This window comes from Mauremys mutica, chromosome 1 (genome assembly GCF_020497125.1).
Source record: "Mauremys mutica isolate MM-2020 ecotype Southern chromosome 1, ASM2049712v1, whole genome shotgun sequence".
In the NCBI taxonomy this organism is placed as follows: domain Eukaryota; kingdom Metazoa; phylum Chordata; order Testudines; family Geoemydidae; genus Mauremys; species Mauremys mutica.
In genome coordinates, this window is record NC_059072.1 from 111,745,914 (window position 1) to 111,765,139 (window position 19,226).

General features: G+C 39.4%; 1 protein-coding gene across 8 annotated transcripts in view; it reads left to right on the plus strand.

Annotated features, from left to right (window-relative positions):
* The window catches only part of ERC1 (ELKS/RAB6-interacting/CAST family member 1), a 578,436-nt gene that overhangs the window by 139,802 nt on the left and 419,408 nt on the right, over positions 1-19,226 (plus strand). For 6 of the 8 annotated variants that reach the window (XM_044991188.1, XM_044991177.1, XM_044991167.1 and 3 more), the window contains exons 5-7: positions 2,562-2,717; positions 4,636-4,719; positions 7,534-7,701. In XM_044991188.1, coding sequence (XP_044847123.1) covers positions 2,562-2,717; positions 4,636-4,719; positions 7,534-7,701 — 408 coding nt within the window. The remainder of the gene's footprint in view (positions 1-2,561; positions 2,718-4,635; positions 4,720-7,533; positions 7,702-19,226) is intronic. The other 2 variants (XM_044991196.1, XM_044991231.1) reach the window with 1 other exon arrangement.

Below are 19,226 nucleotides of genomic sequence, written 5' to 3' on the forward strand. Positions count from 1 at the left end.
CACCTAACAACCGTCCAGGCTCCTTCCTTCTCCATCAGCTCCTCTGCTACCCCTGATGCTCCCAAGTCTTTACACTGCTTTTTTTTTGGTCTGTATTGTTACAGATGTACTTGCTGGCAGATATTTTGAAATAAATTACCAAAATAATTGAAACTGGCATGATTATATTGTGTTATTTTGGCAAATAATATATTCAGAATTTTAAAATATTTTGTGCAGAATTTTATGTTTTGGTGCAGAATTCCCCCACTAGTATAGTATGGCCCTTCTGAATCATACTCATAGCTCCAGTTTGGCCTCGACAATATTGGTTTTCTAATCTCCTGACTTTCTCGAACAGAATTCCATTAACGTCACCGTTGGACCCAAACCTGATCTCTCAAGACCACGGTCACCTCCTCTACCCTAACTTTCAGGCCATCCACTCGGCAACCTGCATACTCTGTAGCTGACACCTCAGGAGGATGTTTGTTTAAACAGAGTTCAAGTTGTTGTTCTAAATAGTAGGAAACCTTCTACTAGATATACTTACCTGACAGAGTGGAAGAGATTCTCCATCTCGTCCCAGCAAAATGATGTTTTCCCCTATCTGAGCTCTGATCCATCATGTGTTGGGCTATTTGATATTCCAGAAACAGCAGATTCTTCCCATTTGTTCCATCAAGGTCCACCTTGCAGCTGTCTCAGCTTGCTAATCAATCAGCAATCAGATTGCTAAAGGGTTGAACAGTTTATATCCCCAAGTAGAGGATCCATGTGACTTAAACCTGCTGTTCTCCATGAGTTCTCCATTTGACCTGTTGGCTGCCTGTTTATTACTCCCTCTCTTAATGAAGGTAGCCTTTTTTGTGTCAATTACATCAACCAGGAGAGTGGATGAATTACAAGCTCTAGTGTCTGAACCTCTTCATGCAGTCTTCTAAAAGAACAAGCTGTACCTGTGCTCTCATCTGTAGTTCCTCACCAAAGTGGTGTCTCAGTTCCATATTAATCAGGCTACCTGTTTACCAGCTTTTTCCCCTAAGCCTCATACTCATAAGGATGAGGAGAGACTTCACATGTTAGATGTCAGGAGGAAACTAGGATAGTGTTGGCGATTTACCTGGACAGGACTAAATAATTCCAATCATCTTCACTGTTGTTGTGGCAGCTATAAACTGGATGAAGGGCAGGTCCCAACTCTTCTCAAAGAAACTCATCCTGGATCTCCTCTTGTATATGTTTGTGCTATGACTTGGCCAATGTAACCCCTCCAAAGAGAGTGTTAGCACATTCATCGAAGGCTGTAGAGGTTGCAAATGCCCTTCTTCCCCAAGTGCCTATTCTGGACATTTGCAAATTTGCATACCTTTGCCTCCTCTTATGATGATTCTCAACAATCTAGAGATGATGCCGAGTTTGTTGTGCGGCCCTTCAATCTTTATTCAGGTAGACTCCGATCCCCCCTCCAGATTGAACTGCTTGTGTGAATCACCTGAAGTGGAATGGATGTGTGCCATCACTCAAAGAAGAAACAGTTACTATCATGTTCTCTGAGATGTGTTGCATATATCCTTTCCACAATCCACCCTCCTTCCTCTCTCTACTGGAGTCTGTCTGGTAAGAAAGAATTGAGGGAGATTGGGTGCAGCTCTGTCCTTTATACCATCATGCAGTAGCAGAGGGCACATGCACCACCCTGACAGGTACTGCTGAGAGAAAAATATCTGACAGCTGTGCACTGGGCAGGCACACACATGAAATGGAATGGACATATGCAACGTATCTTGAAGAACAACAGTTACAGAATAGGTTAGTAACCATTTCTTCCTGTTGTTTCTAACACCTGAGTCTGCCATGTCAACAATAAACCAAGTAGATTGTAAGACCTCCATTCATTCTGTTACGGCATGAAAAAGACAACAGACTGGATTGCTTACTTGTAACATGTATGTATTTTTTTTAACTATATAGAAATGTTTGAAAAAGTATGAGAGAGATTTGGACTAGTTCAGCAACCCCTACTTGTTCATCCACTCAGGAATAGATTGATATCAGTACATCTGTTCCATGCTTTATGGTGTTTAATGTGTTCCTCATTTGTCACCTAGACCACATCAGTAAGTAGAAGCTGAGACTAACTTGTTTCACAAGCTCTCTTCTCTTATACTTGTGGCACATCCATGGCTTAGGGTAACTATGAATCTGCGGTTTGTGCTAATACTGTGGCTATCATTATTTGTATTACTGTCACCATAATAATTTCCCTGGTATATATCACCTCAGGACTGCAAAGTAACTGTTTCATAGTCTCTTACTTAGTGTTCTCTTCATATGCCACCCATAGCAACAACCTAGTTCACAGGCTTAAACTCCTTTGCTTGCAGAATGGAGAGAATTGGAGAAAAGTGCCCTCTCAGGCAGCCAGTCTTAGCTGCTCAGAGAGATGATGTTTAAACAGGTGCAGAGTAATTACTCAGGGAATGTTTATTAAGGGGCAGTTACAACACTGGTGCACTCATATACATTGTTCCTTTTATGGTGTGTTAATGAGACGTATAACTGCACGTTACTCTTTTCAGGACTCAAAAATCTCCTCCATGGAACGTGGCCTCCGTGACTTGGAAGAGGAGATTCAGATGCTGAAGTCAAATGGAGCTCTAAGCACAGAAGAGCGTGAGGAGGAAATGAAGCAAATGGAGGTGTACCGTAGTCATTCCAAATTCATGAAAAACAAGGTAATGAGAGAACAATGATAGTAGCATAATGAACTCTGAGCCTTGGGGAACAGGTAGGAGAAGTACTCCTAATCATGTCATCGAATCCAGGGATAGAGTTGGGACCTGCCCTGTACTGCGAGCATTGGGAGATAGGAGAGGAGGCATCTGCATTCTACTCTGAAACGATGAGACTAGCCTTAGAATATTTAACAAAGGAAAATGGAACATTTAAGGAAAATTATAGAACTGTAGGCCAGGTTCTGCCTTTAGATTTACGCTCACAGCTTCCATTGACTTAACTGACATTTGTGCGTATCTTTGGTTCTTTTCTAGTTCTTATCTAGTTTTTTATAGTTTAGGTTAATTAAGGGCATGTCTACGCAAACACCTACTGCATGGCAAGCTGGGTCATAGATCTACAATGCTATAGCATGCCACATGCTAACTGTGTGTGTGAACTCTGCTGATGCGCACTAGAAGTTTTCTAGTGGGCGTCAGCAAGGTCCATGCGGACAGTTAATGTGTGGTATGCTGGAGTGCTGTAAGTTTACACCCCAGCTTGCCGTGCAGTAGGTGTTTGTGTAGACATGCCCTTAGTTTAGTAGCCTTTTCAAACATACTTTATGGAGGGAGAAAAGTATTTCTTCCCATTGGACCTGTTGGATAACTGTGACATGACCAAGAGATTTAGCATTATTTCAAGTCTGGGCTGAGAATGAACTGTAGTGAAAGGGTTTCTATTACACTGCCCTTCCAATAGTGTTGTCATAAAATGAACAGATTCTACTACAGCAGTGGTCCCAAGATTTATTCAAACTTATGAGTATGTTTGTTCTGCAAGGCAGGATGGCATTGAGAAACACAGGTACTTTGGCACAGAGCTTGGTATCAACACTGCTTGCTGGACTATGTAGAGTTTAAGGTCACTTCATACTTTGTTTCTGCTGGATACTGTGGAGTGTTCACCACTGTATTTGTCCTGGAATGAAATGATTTGTTTAAAAAATACAGTTCTAACCTGCTGGAGAAAGTTAAACACAAAGATTACAATCCCCTAAAGCAGAAATATATGTGGTAATAAGACTTGTTAGTGCTCCCACCACTCCAGTACATTGACTCACCCGAGGAAAAACGCCTCTGTTTTTTAAATAGTGCTTTTTATTCTGTTGAGTTATCACTAGCAAATAAAGGGGAGAGGGGAAAACATTTTAGGCATATGCAAAGTCTATTTGAATTTCCAAGCTTTCATACTGCCTTACCGTATCCAGTTATTTCCCCCTCACTGTGTTAGAAACTCATGTCACCTTGTCCTCTCCCTTTACAGACTTTATGAGCCTATTTCCTTGTGATCAATTTCTGGATCTCTTCCATACATCACATATACTTCTCTCCTGCTGACAACTTCCTCCCTACCCTTTGTTGTTTTAACAGCCTTATCCCCCTTGTGGCTTATGTCCAGCCACAATCCTGTTGTCTTCTCATATCCCTCTGTCTTGTCTTCCTTAATAAATGCACATAATTGTCCTTTTAATAATGTATTGTGTTGACGTCAACAGCTGCTTCCTGGCATATTACTCGTTTACACCTTTGAAGTGAATGATTTTTCTCTCACTATTTCTGTCTTAATTTTCTGCTTGCTCCCAATTTCAAAATGGTTGGGTAATATGCCCTAGATCTGAAATATATAAATCTAACTATAACCATGTTTGTAGTGTCAATTTTTATAAGTATGGTGATGAAACTCTTGCCTGGGGACTTGTGAAAATACAGGAACTTTAAACTCCTGTGATCATGACAGCAGGGATGAGGGAATGAGTGACCAGTCATGATCTTGCTGTGTAGTTCTTTGTCACATTTAGTCACTGTGATGGCTGAAACAGGTCAACTAGAAGATAGCAAATGATAAACATTGAAAAGAATAACAATGTCGTGGCAGGTAGAGCAACTGAAGGAAGAGCTAAGTGCCAAAGAGGCTCAAGGGGAGGAGCTGAAAAAAAGAGTGGCTGGTCTCCAGGCCGAGGTCTCTGCCGTAAGATTCATCTCTTTGTGTGCAGTGGCCATTCTCTGGGTCTTTGCTAGGTCTGTGGCTTTCTGGTAGCTTACACTTTTCTTCTTTTACAGGACAGTAGAACTAACCAGTTTGCTCTGCTCTGTATCTGCCTCTTGTTCACATCAGCTTGGCATCTGTAGTATCACTGTTCAAAACACACTCTGAATACCCTGTTTGTTGTCTTAAATAGAATGATTCAACTAGATGGTAATTTGTTCTTTCATATTGGGACAGATTTTCAAAAGTGCTCAGTACCCACAATTGCAGTTAGATTTTTTTAGAAGAGCTGCAGTTTTATTTAGACACCAAAATAAGGGCTTACTTTTTCTACAGCATGTGTGGAGCTTTTTCAAATATCTCTCCAAAGATGTAACAGTGGAAGCTGCTGAACACTTTTGAAAATATATTCTTGATGTAGTTGCCTAAATGAGATCTGTGCACTTTTGAAAATCTGGCCCTATATCATTTCTGCAGTATACATTTAAGTTTTTCCTTACTGTAAAGTACGTGAATGCTCTGGGTGATCAGTGTGTGTTCAAGAGCAGAGAGATGTGAACACTTCAGGCTGCCTTCATTTCCTGTGCAGCTTTGAATGGTATGCACTGCATTCCTTCCTAAAGAGCTTGAGCATGATAGCTCCGGGGGACTCAAGATTCTGAAATTTTGCATCTGGGGACAATTAATTTATTACATTGCCTGGGACTATTAATATTGTGTACTATCTGTATGCAGGTAAAACTTCATCAGGTTAAAATATCTGGTCTAAATTCTCTCTTCTTCAGGTGGAGCCAAAGTAAATTCTCTTCTTTCAAAAGCAAAACTGACCAGTGATTTTACTCTAATTTGTGTTGCCTCTGAATTGGAGAATGTAGTGCCTTCTGAAGCATATAGGTTTTTTTGGTTGAGAGATGGTAAGAAAACTGAACTAGGCCCAAATTCTGTAATTACTTTCCATTTCTTATGCTGTACCCAAGGTAACTAATGTATCTGGTTTTTGTTGTTCTATAGGAATAAAAGTTTGAGAGGCTGACCGCAGAAACTGGTACAGTTCACACTTAGGTGCCTCTCTGCTAAATGGAATGAGGGATCTATTTATTGAAGTATTTGCTATCAGTAGAAAGAACTAAGGTGTCTAGCATCCAGTGTAAGATGAACATTAAAGTCAGAATTAAGTTAATGACTTACCATTTAATAGTCCTCTAAATGAAATTCTCTATAACTTCTCTCCAGTTTCTCCATTAAAAAATGGAGAAAGAAATTTTAAACTCTCACCAATTTCTACACACCTACACTCATCTCCCCTACAGACCATTTTACTCCAGGACACACAGGTCTGAGGTGAAAAGGGTTAGAAAAACTTCAACAGCATCCAAGAAAGAGGATTTTTAAAATATCCATCCATCAACAGGGTATTGTCAATATATAAGGAAATTTCCTTACTTTCATCTAAGGACTCAAAAGATTATTTTTAAGACATCTGTATTGCTATTAACACCTCAGATTATTAAAACTGACTGTTTTTAAAATATAGTTTATTCTTTTAAAAATATGATTTATGCTTTTTTCATGTTATGTATTTCACTCAGTTTGGAAAACAAAATTGGACTGGTCAGTTTCATTTTAGTTTATAATCTGCTTCACTTTCTGGTTTGCATGCATTTAGCATGCTCTTGGGCTTGGGTTTCCAGCACTGCTGGGGAAGTTGTTTGTAAATTGTTCTAAAACATTTCTGTTCATGTTTGGTTTTATAAAGACCTGTTTCTCCTTCTTAGATCAAAATGTTAGGCCTAAATTAAATTACCCTTTTTAGAGGAGGAGGCAAAACCAGAAATTTCCAATTGCCTGGATTTGTGTCAGTTTGTAGCCTCAACCAATCCCTATCTTTCAGCATGTATTCTTGCCTTCAGCTTTGGTTCCAGAGCTGTCTGGGTGATGGTTGTTTTTAGACTGAGGTTTTTAATCTTATCTTACTTCTGTGCAGATGAAATTTTTCACTCATTCATTGAGATGAGAATCTGATTCTCCGTCTCTTGAAACCATGGGAATTTTACCACCATCTTCAGTGGACTCTAAATCTGGATGGAGATTTTCATTGTATGGCAATTCCAAAAGCAGCTTTTTGAGTATGATTTGTTCTAATTTTGGTGTTAGTAGTTTTACACTATACTCGGGAATCTTTCTTAAAGTGAGCCCAAATAAAAGGACGTTTCTCTTGTCAAGAGGGGTGAAATGATAGTTTTACCAAATGTAAAAATGAAAGGTATGTTTCACTGACGTTCTCTCTGGAGATGGGTTTGGATTGGTGAGCTTAAAGGGTGGGAGAAAAAACCAGTTCAAGTGACAAAAGGCAAACACCCATCTAAGAGATCACTCAGAGGTATACCCAAACATATCTAATCTCGTTAGGTGTTTATAATGCACTGTTACTACCAGAGCAATGTACATATCCAGTACAGTTCTGCAGCATCTTCATTAAAAGACTACCCCAGTAAACAGTTGATTTTGTTTTGTCCCTTAGAGGACAGCTGAACATGGATTTCACTCTGTTTAAATGCACACCTTTTGCTAACTGAATGGGATTTACGTCCCTCCTTTTCCCCTGATGTTCTGTGGAGACCTTTCTGCTAGGCTTACAGACAGCTAAAGACTTGATCTTTAGAATATCATTCTCTTCGTTGGTAGTTTTATGAATGTTAATTTTTTATTGCTGTGTTAAAGGTATAGATTGCTAACAATCGATCCTCTCTTCTTTTTCCTCTTCCTCACATTCATTTCCTTCTTCAGATTGGTCAGGTGAAACAGGAGCTGTCCCGCAAGGACACTGAGCTGCTGGCCTTGCAGACAAAACTGGAAACCCTCACAAACCAGTTCTCTGACAGCAAGCAGCATATCGAGGTGCTGAAAGAATCTCTTACAGCTAAAGAACAGAGAGCCGCCATCCTGCAGACAGAGGTGAAATGGACATTTCTATATATGTGGACTATTTGGGCCTTTGGAAGTGGAGAGGAAATCCAGAGAGGGTTGTGTGTTTTCTTTCTTGATTGTTTCCTGCCTCGGAACTACAGGGCATTAAAGTATCAGAGGGGTAGCCGTGTTAGTCTGGTTCTGTAGAAGCAGCAAAGAATCCTGTGGCACCTTATAGACTAACAGACTAAAATCCTTCTTGCCTCGGAGATAGTTTTGCTGCATTCCAGTATGTCCCATATTAGTGGCTGTGTTTAATGTCACTTGCTCTGAACAAATCATTTCACCCATTAGAAATTTGGGATTCTGTAGGGAAGGAATTCTACAAGAGTGTGTGCATATGCATATATATACATGCTGCACTAATGTGCAATTAGCAATCTGTTCTTAGATACAGCTATCTTGAAATCTGCCATGACTGGGCTGAAGGAAAGGGGAAGGGGTTTGCAATGGCTGATCATGTAGCTAAAAGGGATGATTTAGTTGGTGTTGGTCCTGCTTTGAGCAGGGGATTGGACTAGATGACCACCTGAGGTGTCTTCCAACTCTAATCTTCTATAATTCTAAGGTGGAGGAACTGAGAGCATTCTGCTGGCTGCCTTTGTGGTTTCATTACCACCGTCAGCACGTAGTGGAACTTTTGCACATAAGCTTGTATTTACATCTGAGACATGCATGCCATGCTTCAGAGAGTAAACCACACATTCTGAAAATATTTTTTCTTAATTTAGGAACTTTTGGGATTGATGACAAATCATCTTTAAACTCTTGTGTTATATTGGGAAAAAAGTGTACATCTGCACGTCTAAAGTTTAATGAGCACTGGAATTAAACTGCTACTTCTGGAAATTCTTCTAGAAGAGGCATAAATTGCTGTGTGACTCTAGCACGGGGTAGGCAACTTATGGCATGCGTTCCAAAGGCGGCACGCAAGCTGATTTTCAATGGCACTCACAATGGCTGGTTCCTGGCCACCGGTCCAGGGGGCTCTGCATTTCAATTTAATTTTAAATGAAGCTTCTTAAACATTCTAAAACCTTATTTAATTTACTTACAACAATAGTTCAGTTATATATTATAGACTTATAGAAAGAGACCTTTTAAAAATGTTAAAATGTATTACTGGCACACGAAACCTTAAATTAGAGTGAATAAATGAAGGCTTGGCACACCACTTCTGAAAGGTTGCCGACCCCTGCTCTAGCATTTCAGTTGAGTAACTTGGATAAATACAGTGATGGGAAAGATCCAAAAGAGGGCGCCATTGTATCAGAAAAGGTTTTTCTGACATGCATGACAGCAAAATCAATAATAGGCCAAGAGTGGCTTGTGTTCAGTCGAGGGAGGTGTGTGTGAAAGAGTTGTAGGATAATGATGATACAAACATTCCATATCACAGACTATGAAATTAGTTATATGTGCTTCTCCCCAATGTGAGAGGTTTTTATTAGCTGTATTTGGTAAATTTATGGCTATGATTGGCACATAGAGAAGAAAAGTTTTTTTTACAGTGGATATTTGTGGGTACTCTGTAATAGCTTTTGTGAAAGAGTGAAGCTGCAGAATCACAACTTTCCTATATGTTAGGAACATGGTGGATTGATACAAATCACATTGATATAAATCACTAATTAGAATCACGATTTAAATTAGCAAGCAAACCTTGATTTAAATAATTGATTTTAATCTTGCTTAACATTTGTACTTTTTAGTTATCTCCGCCACCCCTCACCAAAAAAAAAAAAAGTTAATTCTCATTGGTTGGTATAACCATTAAAACATGCCAAAATACAACTAAATATAGTCTTTACACTAAATTTGGTACTTGTTTTTGCTATCCTGGATGATACACTATATGTATACATATTTATTTAAGCAATTATGTAACTCAACATACATTTTTTTCAGATTCTTTATTTCTACATTTGTATTGTGTTAGAAAATGTTGAATGACTCATTTCTTATTTACTAAATAATTTTTTACTTGGGATTTCGGTCAGGCTGCGTTTGGATAGAAATTGGATCTCAGCTAAAAATGCACAAAGCTAGAATTTTCAATTTGTTTTAATTTAAATAAAACTACTTTAAATGTACTGAATGCATAAGGAAAACAAAACATGCTATAAAAACATGTTTTGCATTAAAAAAACAGCTGATACGTTAAACAAAGGAAGTGTTAACTATAGTTAGGGAATTGACTGCTGTGACTGGTAACCATGGGCCAGATTTTCAAACATATTTAGTTGTCTAAAAATGCAGATAGATGCTTCGTTGGATTTTCAAAAGTGCTGAAGTAGGTTAGCTGTCTTACTCCCATTGAAGTCAATAGGAGTTAGGTGCCTAAACAGGATAAATACTTTTTAAACATTGGTCCCATGTCCTTCAAGTTTTTAGAATTAATAGATCTCATCCTCTCCCATCTGTTTTTTATTCACCGATTGGAAGAGGAAAATAAACTCTCGTGCTTTTTCAGCTCTCAGTTGGTTTCTCAGTTTTGAATGAACTAGTCCAAACAAAGAAAATATTATCTTTGCTAGCTAAACTGAAACCAACAGTAATTAATGCAAAAGCTTTCTGTACAAAAAATCCTTGAAATACTTATATTTGGAAAAATGTGAATACCAACATGCATTGTATAGTAAGGACCGAAAATAATATAGATTCTTACTTAATGCAGTACATGACTTTGTGACATTTATAAAGCTTGCGTTGACCTCAAAAATTAAAGATGTTTACCATTGATTCAGTTTTTTTTTAAAAAAGAACCCTGAACTCATTAAAACTCGAGGAGCATATTTTTTTTTAAATTGATGTAAGTAGCTTTATAGTAAGTTTAGGCCTTAACATATGTTGTCTGTCATAATTTCAAATTTAATATTAAACAGATGTATTTTAAAAAGAAAATGTATTTCATTTAAATTTAAGAAATCATATTTTTAAAAATTATTTTCTAAATTATTTTTATCCACTCTGATTAGGGAGAATATTTGTGTCTTAGCTTAGTTGGGGCTTGTAACAGCAGTAATATTAAAGCTTTTTTGTGATTTGGGGAATGATAACATTACATTATCTCACCTGTAATATTAATCATTTAAAGCTTGGATATAACTTTTCTGCGCTAGTATTCTCCAAGGCACCGTCTCATATCTGTGTGCAATGCAAGAACTGATTTGGCTATTTCTCTAAGCCATGAGCACCTTACTTTTCTCAGGAGATTCAGAAAGATTATACAGTCAACTCTGCTGTGCCAGTTTAAACTTTAGCAACATTAGGATTTGGGGATGCTGTATGAAAGCTTTTGTCTTTGCTGCTAGTTCAAACCCAGTTCAAGGTGTTCTTGAGTGAAAGTTGTTGCAATCTATATCTGTTTGGCCTACATAAAGAGATGATGATGATTCTCAGGCTGTTTCCCAGTATCGGTGTGAGATGAACATGAAAGTGAAAATCAAAGAATTATCCATTAGTGTTTCTATAAACCAGGGGTCGGCAACCTTTCAGAAGTGGTGTGCCGAGTCTTCATTTATTCGCTTTAATTTAAGGTTTTGCATGCCGCTAATACATTTTAACATTTTTTAGAAGGTCTCTCTGTATAAGTCTATATATTATATAACTAAACTACTGTTATATGTAAAGTAAACAAGGTTTTCAAAATGTTGAAGAAGCTTCATTTAAAATTAAATTAAAATGCTGATCTTACACCGCCGGCCTGCTCAGCCCTCTGTCGGCCTGGGTTCCGTTCACCTAGGCTGGCAGCGGGCTGAGCGGGGCCTGCGGTCGGGACCCTGGCTGGCAAGGGGCCAGCAGCCAGAACCCCAGGCTGGCAGCGGACTGAGTGGGACCAGGGGCCGGGACCCCAGACTGGCGGTGGGCTGAGTGGCTCAGCCCACTGCCGGTCTGGGCTTCCGTCCGCTGGCTCCTGCCACCCAGGGTCCCGGCCCCGCTCAGCCCCCCGCCGGTCTGGGATCCCGGCCCTGCCCACATAGAGTGGGTACCTACCTTCTCCCTGGTTTTGGCCCATTCTCTTCCTCTCTCTCTGCACTGAGCTGAGGGTGGGGGTGCACTGAGCACAGGGCTGGGGGTGAAGGAACAGGCTGGCGGTTGGGGTGCAGGGTCTGGGCAGGAGCTAGAATGAGGGAGGGGGCTCAGGGTTGGGGCAGGAGGTTTGAGTGTGGAGCGCTTACCTGGGCAGTTCCCATTTGGTGCGATGGGTGCAGGTGAGAATGTGTGTGTTTGTGTGCAGGAGTTCCCGTTTGGTGCTCCGGGAGGGGGACGTGTGAGGGGGGTGCAGGAGTCAGGGCATGGGGGGTGGGGAGGCTGGGTATGTGTGGGGGGTGCCAGAGTCAGGGCTGGGGTTGTGGGGGGGTGCAGGGGTCAGGGCAGAGGGCTGGGGGGTGGGCTGGGATTGGGGGGTGCCCCCAGCCCCCTGCCCTGAGCAGCTCATGGCAGGGGGCTGGAGGGATACACCCTGATTCCACCCCCCTTCCCCAAGGCCCCGCTCCTGCCTCTTCTCCGCCTCCTTCCTGGTCTGAGCAGTGAGGGCGCTGGGGCTCCTCTTCTCCACTCCCTCGCAAGGGTCATTGGCGGCAGGGAGGGAGAGGAGGTTGGGCACGATGCAGCATGCTGGGGGAAGAGGCGGGGGAGGTGGAAACTTGGCTGCCAGTGGAGCCTGCCCTACAGCAGCAACCGGCAGGACCAAGCTTGCTTCTGCCCCCTGCCCCCGCCAGAGATAGTGGTAGACGGGGGGCAGAGAAGAGCGAGCTGGGCTGGGCAGGATTTTTAATGGCACACTGCGGCCTGCCAGAGTCCCAGCCATCGGCCCCGCTCAGCCCGCTGCCGGGATTCGGTAGCAGGCTGAGCGGGGCCGATGCTGGCCACAGCATGCCATTAAAAATCGGCTCGCGTGCTGTCTTTGGCATGCGTGCCATAGGTTGCCGACCCCTGCTATAAACCCTCTTCTTCCATACTTCTAGGGACAGTTGTTCCCTTTCCAACAAGCAAATTTGTCATTAATTTTCACATTTGTAGACATTCTTCACAGAGTTGCCAAGGATTCAGTAGTCATGAACAGGTGATCACTCCCGCTGTCGAGCCCCGTTGGTAAAGTTTAGTGTTGGGGGAAATTTCCACTGCTGCCACCTGAGATAGACTTGTTCTCTAGATAAAAGGAGGACTTTAGTCTCATGACAATGAACCCAGCAACTTTCACCACCATTGAATTTACCAAAAGAGAAATTGGTAATGTGAGGAAGGTTAGAGGAGAGTTATCAGGTCTGACACTCTTAAGTATTAAAAAATATCTAGGTCATTATTGGAACACGCTCTATTACTTTCCTGAAAGCTTGCTTACTTTATTGTGCATAAAATTATAGAGTAGAACTGATGTAGGTTGATTAAAAATATTGACCTATGAGGGGTTTCCTGTCTTAGACTTACTGTCACATCCTCTTGAGTGACCTTTAACAGAACCTTTTGTTGCCCTTAAAAGCCAATCATTTGGACAGCATCTTAGGAGTAGTTTTGGTTAACTTTGGCTGCTATTCTTTTGGTTTGAGGTAGTGAATTTCCAATGCAGATGATGGGTCAGAAGGAAATGAGAGAGAATTTCATGACCCTGTAGTAGCTGGGGAGTGAAATACTTTTGGCCTCCAACCGGTAATGCTGCAGTGACCAATCAGGAAATATAACTTGGTAGCTGTAGGAAAGTAGAAGGAACTGTGGAAGAAATAAAATGTTAGCAAAGCACTCTCTGCAACCAGTGATTCATTAAAACCAACTTTCATAGGGGGAAGTACTTTAAAGGTACTTTTAGATGAACGTTTTTGGGGAAATGGCTTTCTCCCGGAGCCTCTGCCTTTTATTCTTCCATAGAATCAGAGTGCAGAGATGACTCAGGGTGCAGGCTTGATAGCCCAGAGATTAAACTTGGCACGTGCCATATTGGAACTAAGAGTTACAGTGTCCTGTTTTGGAGTTGTTTACCTTGAGGGCAAGTGGGTGGAGAGGCTACCGTGGTTAACCTCTCAGTTTGTAAATGAGCCTTTATAAATAGTTCTATGAATTTACAATATCTTTGTAAATAAAGAAAAAAAAATCAATATTTACTTTGGAGTTAAAAGGCTCGATCAATATAAGGTTTTTATTATATCCTACTGAGCCCTTTTGTTTGGATCAGTGCTGGGAGGTATTCAACTTCAAAGGGAAGTTAATTCAACTGTTGAAATATTGTGCATTATTTGTATATTCTATCTAAGTTGGCATGATTCTGTGACCTGAACCTATTCCATAGGGCAAGTGAGGAGATTCATATTCAGCAAAGAAACTAATACAGCCCCAAAGAAGTGTATTGTTTACACTGAATGTGTTAAATGAAAAGTCTTTAAAGTCTTGTCCATGTTGGGGCTTGGAATAGTGTTTTGAAACTATGTTAATACACTGTTACACCAAAACACAGTTTTAGTGCATATTGGAATCTGTTTCAAACTATGGTGGGGGAGGGTTACGAGCCCTAGGTGGTAATCTACATATAGGTTTCGAAAAATTAGTTTATCTGTACTTGTTAGTAAATGGTCCATTTCTCTGTACACATGCACACAGATGAAAAAATATTTCAGTCAATAACAGGGTGGATTTGATTTAAATCACTAGTCAGGAAGACTCAGATTTCTACATAAAAGTGCATTCTTGTTGGTTGTTATAATCTTAATAAATATTCTTCACAATTCAGAGAGAGATGTAGGTTTCATTTTTAGAGGATACAATTTTTAAGTGATTTATTTTGAAAACTTTTCAGATTAGTTTTACAGCTATATCAGAAAATGAATGATTTGTTTGGTTATTTCATTTATCAAAAGTAATTGAAGCATATAGTTCACCTCCCAATGACTTCATAAATATCTCCAATTCAACAGGTTAATCATTAATATTTGGAGGATTTTCTTGCCATGCTGTATTAGGAGGAGAACATCACCAGACAGACATTTTAAATTGTTTTATTTAACTAAAACAACAGTGTTATGTATTCTGGATTTTTTTCTTCAACAGCAAAATATATTTCAACAAAACAAGCATATGAATTTTTGAATTTAGTTAATCATTCAAGTTTTTTTAAAAAATCAGGTTTGTTTTTGTTAAAATTGTTTTTAACTAAAATAGTTAAATGAAATATTTTTTTAAAAAAAATTAAATCGACTATGTCAGCCAGGTAAACAAGAGAAACTTAAAATATTGGCTTCTGCAGATAATTCAGCCGTCTTCACCTTCATTTTCCTGTTTGTTCATAATCTGGAAAAGAAAAACAAGCTTTCCTGCTTTTTCAGGTCCCAAACAATTTCTCTATTTGGAATGAATTAGTCTAAAGGAAGAAAATATTCTTTCTACACCAGCAGAATAAGCTACTGCAGTTAAAAGTGAGATTATCACTTCAACAGTCTCTGAATCCAAGTGCTTAAGTGACTTCCACCAGTTCACTGGTGTGACTTTCTTTAAAACGTCATCAGCAGACATCTATTTCTTGAATGGTTCACCCTTAGCTCTGAAGTTTGTTATAGTTGGCATTATGGAGGGATGATTGCTGGATGTCCATGTCATAGCCAACTCCTCTTCTTCAGCAGTTAAAGTTTGACCCTGGTACTGAGAATTGAGAATATTTGGAAGAAAGTGAACTGGAGATAGTCCTTGTCCCATTTGTTTTTTTAATGCTTGTAATTTAACTCTGTCATTGCATATTTCTCTCTTTAAGATCTCAGTCAGCTCAACATTTCTCTTAAGCCCAATGTTGAGAACTTTGGCTCTGACAGTGCCTTCTATTTTTTCACGATTTTGTTCACAAACTGTCATCAGATTAGGCCAGTTCTTGATATAGTGCTCAAAACAGTCCACTACGAGTTCCATCGCACATCTTGTGTCAGCGCAGCTGCTGCAAAGTGGTTGTTATGGAAGTATTTTGCAATTTCAACAACATTGGCCTTTATTTCTGGAACACTGAAGTCTTTGGCTAGGAGGTGCATCAAATGAGCACTGCATCTGTATGTTATTTTAGCTTGGGACTCTCTTCGCTCTCTTCTAAATTTCTTCTCATCCTGGATACATTTGCAGCATTGTCTATGACCAAACTGCATACAAGACATTTGAATTTTTTTTTCACAGTTTGTTATAGCTTTTACTGCTATTTGTAAGTATTCTGCTGTGTGTGCATTTCCTGATGTATCAATTTTTTCTGTAAGGAAGACATTCCCTTCTTCTGTTGTCACACAAGCACATACAACAGGATCATTGTGGACATTGCTCCACCCATCACGACTCATGTTAACAATTTCACCCTCTAGACCTTTTGCACACTGCTCAATTTCTGTTTCATACACTTTATTCAGCAATTTGCCTGCGACATCTGCTCTGTATCCTGGTCTTAATGACTGAACCATGTTAATGAAGTGTGGGTTCTCAATCGTGCGGAAAGGAGAGTTTGTTGCATAAACAAACCAGACAATTTTTTCATCAATTATCTCTTTTTGTAATCTGCTGGTTCTTATCACAGACTTATCTATGGTTGTTTCTGGATGATGGTGATTTTTTTTTCTTTTTGCTACAGGTGATACTGTGGCTGTGTGACACCTATGTGATGTGACTGAAACACTATAATTAGCAGATAACTCTGAAACTATAGAAAACGATGGTGATCTTGAAGGTGGCTAGTCTTCAGAATCTTTTACGTTGAGGATGGATTCTCCTAAACAAAGTCAATGCAGTTATTTAATTATTATTACCATACTGCTCATTTAGTATTACTCATTGCATTCACTTACACGCAGTACTACTTTAAAGGTGAAATAGTAAAAGCAAGATCTGCCTATTTCAGCTATTTATTTTATCGCAAGTGCATTTAAAATGATAGTACCATAGAGTAACAACTATATTTTTTGCTCAAACATGAGAATTCAAGAATAGTCCAGTAGGAAGACAGGCAGTCCTTAAGAAAGAAGTATGAGATGAAAAAAGTTTACCAACCCGAAGATCCTACATGTTCAGACATGTTCCTTTCATCATCTTCAACGCAGCTACTGCCTGAGAAGGAACACTTCTCATGATGTTGTTTCATTCGGGCAGACAGGCCTTTGCATTTCTTTGTTGCATTTCTCTGCGTCTTACCCACAGGTAGAGGAACTTCATTAAAATACTCCCAAACTGGGTCTCTTTTATGGCCTGTTGTCATTATAGGATTTCCCATCTAGTGAGAGAACAGTATGGTAGATCTCAAATCTATGAAGGCTACACTCAGAAAGACCTCAAGACTTCTGGAATATGCTGCTCAAACAGTTTCACTTTTGTTTCTACTGCCTGTCCCTCCCTTTTCACATTTATCTCCGGATTTCTTCTCCTTGTCCCGATCTATTCTGCCCCCAACAATCTTCTATTCATTGAACTTTTTGAAACTTTGCACTTTTAGAGAGAGGTAAGGGATTGACTCTGTGTATACAAATTTTCAGAGGGAGAATAGGGTTGAGGTCTGTTATTTCTCACCTCTATTTATTTATTTATTTAAAACATTTTTGCTGTTAACAAGCATGTTCTCTCTGGAGACACAAATCCACAGTTTGAGAACTGCAAAACTAAGCATCTCTGATGGTATCTTCTAGACTGAGCACTGAGTCCCATTGGGTAGATAGAAAGATTAATCTAAATAATCTATACAGAAGCCACTGGAACCCCATAAAATTGGGTCCCTAATCCATGAATTATTGGAACTCATTTACAAAACTTTTCTTAAACATTACATGGATATATTGTTGCATACTATAGCATTAGAATCTATAATCCCTATTCCATGATGAGATAGTTGAGCAATAATGTATCTTAATTAAAATCTTTAGGTAGGTTTTTTCCTCAAAAAGGATTTTATCAAAAAAATCCGATTTAAATCAATAAAATCCGATGTGTTTTCTTATTTTTATTTTTTTTTAAAATCATTGATTTTGATCCACCCTGGTCAATAATTGGAAATTTACAGGTAGGCAAAGTAAAAAGAATGCTGCTTAAGAGCTAGATTTAAGGATGTTTGGATATTTTGACATGTGGTGTTGATAAAATATGTTTTAATGGTTGTAAAGCTTTAACTTTTTGAATAACAACATCTACAGTCATTCAGTAATTATTGCCTCACATCCCTTCCATAATATCCCACCACTGTGAAAATTTAAATAAACAGAAAAAAGCTTTAAAATAAAGTGGATATTATCCAATAAAATTATAAGAAAATAAAATTGAATTCTGCCAAGCCTATCTATATATAGCATGATTGTTTCATAAGTAATTGCTTATCTGCAATAAAGCACCAAGCCTTGCTAGTTACAACTGTGTTCATAATTCGTTAACAAACATAGTTCTGTCTGTGTTGGCCGGGGAAATAGATTCGTATGTTTAATTATGATTTATTTGAAAGATGCTAAAACAGAGTAACCAGACATTGCTTTGATAACAGTTTTCAAATATAGTTTCATTTAGCAGTTTCATGCTTCAGCGGGCCTTTTCTACAGGAGAATAGAAGTAGTGTGTTTGACTCTAGAAGCCAAATACAACTTGCTTTTCCCCTCCACACAACCCTCAATCATCTTCGAACTCTGACTGCTGGCATAAACAAGACCAAATTGTGTTCAACATGTAATGAAAAATGAATAGGTAGCCCTTTTTAGAACCAGGTAGGGTGCATCTACATGAACAAAAGCTGGATACTTAATTCGGCACTTTAACAGATCCGCTGGTGTCAGCAAATTCTAGTGAAGCAGGACTAGACATTACAATGGTAAGTGTTGGTGCCTTGTGTACGCTAGAACTTTTTTCATTATTACCAGTGGAGCTGTACCAGTAAAGAAGGATAATTTAGAATTTTGCTATTGTAGATAAGCCATAGGGCTTGGTTAGAGATTGTTAAGAGCTGTTCACACTTTCTGCATTGAGTGTTGATCAGGATTTGACCGTATCTGCACAAGTGACTAACCTATATTCAACCCTGGTTTGGGGAGGTGAGGGTGGGTAGGGGAGAGTCATTTAATATCACATGTCAAATGTGGCTTAATTTCTAGTGTAGAACTTGTATACTGTTTCTTAAATATGATTACAAAGTACCAGTTTCACAAAGAGATACTGATCATTACTATACAACAAAGATAACATTGCATAAAATTTTCAATAGTGCTTAAATATTTAGGAGCCTATGTCCCATTAACCTTCAATGACACTTAGGCTTTGTCTACACTGGCACTTTCGTTGTTAAAACTTTTGTCGCTCAGGGATGTAAAAAACGCACATCTCCTCTGAGAGACAAAAATGTTAACGATGAAAAGCGCTGATGCAGACAGTGCTTTGTCAGTGCAAGCTGTGCTCCTGCCACCGTAGCTACTGCCCCTCATTGGAGGTGATTTTATTTTGTCACTAGGAAAGCTCTCTCCCGGCAGCAAAGAGCCACTACACTGCTTACCTTACAGCGGTGTGGCCACAGGGGCACAGCCGCTTCGTTGTAA